At 38.0% G+C, this 2,872-nt stretch overlaps 1 protein-coding gene across 1 annotated transcript; it reads right to left on the reverse strand.

Moving 5' to 3' along the window:
- Positions 1-416: 416 nt before the first annotated feature.
- Positions 417-1,754, reverse strand: LOC110929546 (expansin-like B1). Its single transcript, XM_022172704.2, has 4 exons — positions 1,555-1,754; positions 1,352-1,461; positions 837-1,148; positions 417-771 (listed from the first exon to the last, which is right to left on the reverse strand). The coding sequence occupies exons 1-4, from the start codon at positions 1,691-1,693 to the stop codon at positions 583-585; spliced, it is 750 nt and encodes a 249-aa protein (XP_022028396.1). The 5' UTR covers positions 1,694-1,754; the 3' UTR covers positions 417-582.
- Between the last annotated feature and the right edge of the window lie 1,118 nt (positions 1,755-2,872).

Here is a 2,872-nt window from a genome sequence, read left to right on the forward strand (position 1 = left end):
GTGGACATTGTGGTCGTTAGGTATTGTTCTCAACAATCAAACGGTTGGACATTCTACTAGTTAAGTGTTGTTCTTCACAACCAAAAGGTTAATAGTTCAACTCCTATAGGGTGTAGTGTGTGTTGTATTTATCCTGAAAATCTTAGAAAAGAGAATTGTCGTTAAAAAAGGGTAAATTGTTTGGTCAATGTGTTGATTTACCGATTTTGCTAGTTTTGTAAAATAAGTTTACGGTCCTAGTATTAGGTAATATAGACTTGGCCATCTTTTTATATGAATTCATTTGTGGAATGCTGCTCATTGAGACCCATCAATAGATTATATGAAAAAAAGCTTATGCTTAACTATTTATATCTATACTTCCAAAAGACATGATCCCTTGGGATTTATTCAAGCATGCAATTACCAGAACATAATTGACTAAAACACTCCTTTATTATTGCACATATATCACATAAAGATTAACCACACAACTAACAACAAACAACAAACTAATACATGTGTTATTTATCTAGCTTAATGAAGCATGTATACGACCATATATAGAATGTTTAGATATTCATCTTCATGATGGAGTTTTATTTAATCAAGTTGTATAGCAGTGTTGTAGGTAGCCCCAGCCTTCCACTCACTTGGAATCAAACTTTTAAGTTGAACCCACTTTGAACCACTCACTTGGAACCTCAAGTTTATAGCTCCCTGTGGTGGGTTGGGCATGTCCCATACTGCTCCATAAGCCCTCCTCATACCCCTCCATTCTTGGCAATCCTCCTGTATATTTGAACCATATCAAGACCAATTTTTTTTTATCTTTTTATAAATAACTTGATCATTACCTGCCATAATTCGACAGCAGTGATTTCACTGACACCGGCTTGGTATATAGCGATGAGTGCAAGGTACTGAGGGTATCTGCTATGTTCATGAACTTTGAACATGAGATTATAGCCTGGATACTGGCAAGAAATCCTCTTGTATTCGACGTCAACCACACCATATGAAAATAGTATTTCCGCCTGTCCTTGAAGTGCAAGTTTATTGTAGGCACGAGCGCTGAGGACGAAGTCTGTGTTGTCTCCTTCACCATGGTCGGTCACAACCACTTTGATCCCGTCTTCACTGCAATGCTTCGAATACTTGCATCTAACCTGTTAGAATACATATCATGTTGGTCAGTTATTAAAAAAGTTGTTGGATGTTTAAAAAATTAGTAATCATTATAGTAACAAAAACTAGCTGATCATTTAAAATATATAATATCTGCTAGTCTATTTAACACGTTCGTTACTTTTCCAAAACCAATATAACAAAATAACAAATCACCAGTGATTGTATGCTATACTATACTTACCTGATAGCATGCTCCACAGCCAGTACCATTCTTGAAGAGCTTAAAAGAGACTCCAGTCACTTCACCACCATTAACGGTGCTTCCATATTCTTTATACCCGCAAGCACCAGCTGACATACACATTACGATAATATATTGCCGGTTAAAAATGAAACACAATGCATATAAGAAAAACATTTGTTTAAGAGAAAGAGATTAGTTACTTGGAGTCCCTAAGCAATCAGGGCTACCATAATAAGTTGCTCTAGAAGAGACATAAGAGTCTTGGCTGAAGCACAATGAAGGCAGAAGTATTACAATCACACACAGTAGAGAGATGTGACTATCTAGTGTTAAACCCATAACTTAGTTTTCTTTTTTTCAAAGAATATGATCAAGTTTTTATGAGTGTAAAATGAGGGTGGGATGAGAAATCTAGCATGCAAAAAACCGTATTTATAGTTGAGGTTGTTACTTGTTAGGATAATAGGATATGACCTGGAAATTTCAGCACGGCCGCCCTTTGTTTTTTTCCCACTTAATAAACTAGGGAAATTGCCTAAGTGGGATTTGGGATAATCAGGCAATCTAAAATGAAAGTGGAAAATTTCACATTTAAAAATATTATAAAATTTGTTAAAACTTTTATTTCATATTTAAAAATATTAAAAACTTTGTTAAAACTTTTGAGTATATTATACATGGTTAGTCTTTGTGAACTATCTTGGGTTTCCATGGTGATCGGTCAAAATTTTATTTATCAAAAATCCGATTCAACAAATAATAGTTAATTAATTAAACGAATTAATTAATAAAACGCAGCGGAAATATAAACTAATGATCAATAAAACGAAACCCGACAGGATCCGGTTACATGCAAATACGAGCACAGTAAAATATATTTAACTACCGATGAGAAAAATTATACCTCGGTTAATGACTAACCGGTTGAGAAACCGAGGTTCAACGAACAAGTGCTAGTAAACGAAACAACGAAACGCGACGAAGGAGGTGGCGCCAAGCGGCGACCAACCGCGGCAAACAGCGGCGGCAGCCGCGGCAATCAGCGGCGGCAGCCGACGACAGGCAGCAGGGCTGCGGCGACTTGCAACTACGAGTAGCACGGCGGCGGTAAACCGGCTGCGGCTCGGTTAATATTGAGAGCAATTTTCTTGTTACAACAACTAACTAATTTTGTTCATCTCATTAAGCAATGCAAGACCCAATCACTTAAAAGGATATGGACCCTTTATGCATGCTTGCCAAGTGGCACACATGCATGGTGCATGTGTTGCCATTGGCCAATGTGTTAGGTGCGCGACAAGTGGCGTAGGGTGAGTATGCCCGTGTCACCCGGTCCATGTACCCGTCTCTCAGTTAATACCCGTGTATCGTTCGTAATTACCAGTTAAACAGGTTAAGTGGATTTTTAGTTCATTGCCCAAGATGTAACTCTTACGGGTCAAGACCCGGTCGACAGCGTTGACATATCGAACCTGGCATAATATCCAACAGCTCCCACTTGGACGGTCTCTGATAAGA

The sequence above is a fragment of the Helianthus annuus genome, chromosome 16 (genome assembly GCF_002127325.2).
Source record: "Helianthus annuus cultivar XRQ/B chromosome 16, HanXRQr2.0-SUNRISE, whole genome shotgun sequence".
Lineage (NCBI taxonomy): Eukaryota > Viridiplantae > Streptophyta > Magnoliopsida > Asterales > Asteraceae > Helianthus > Helianthus annuus.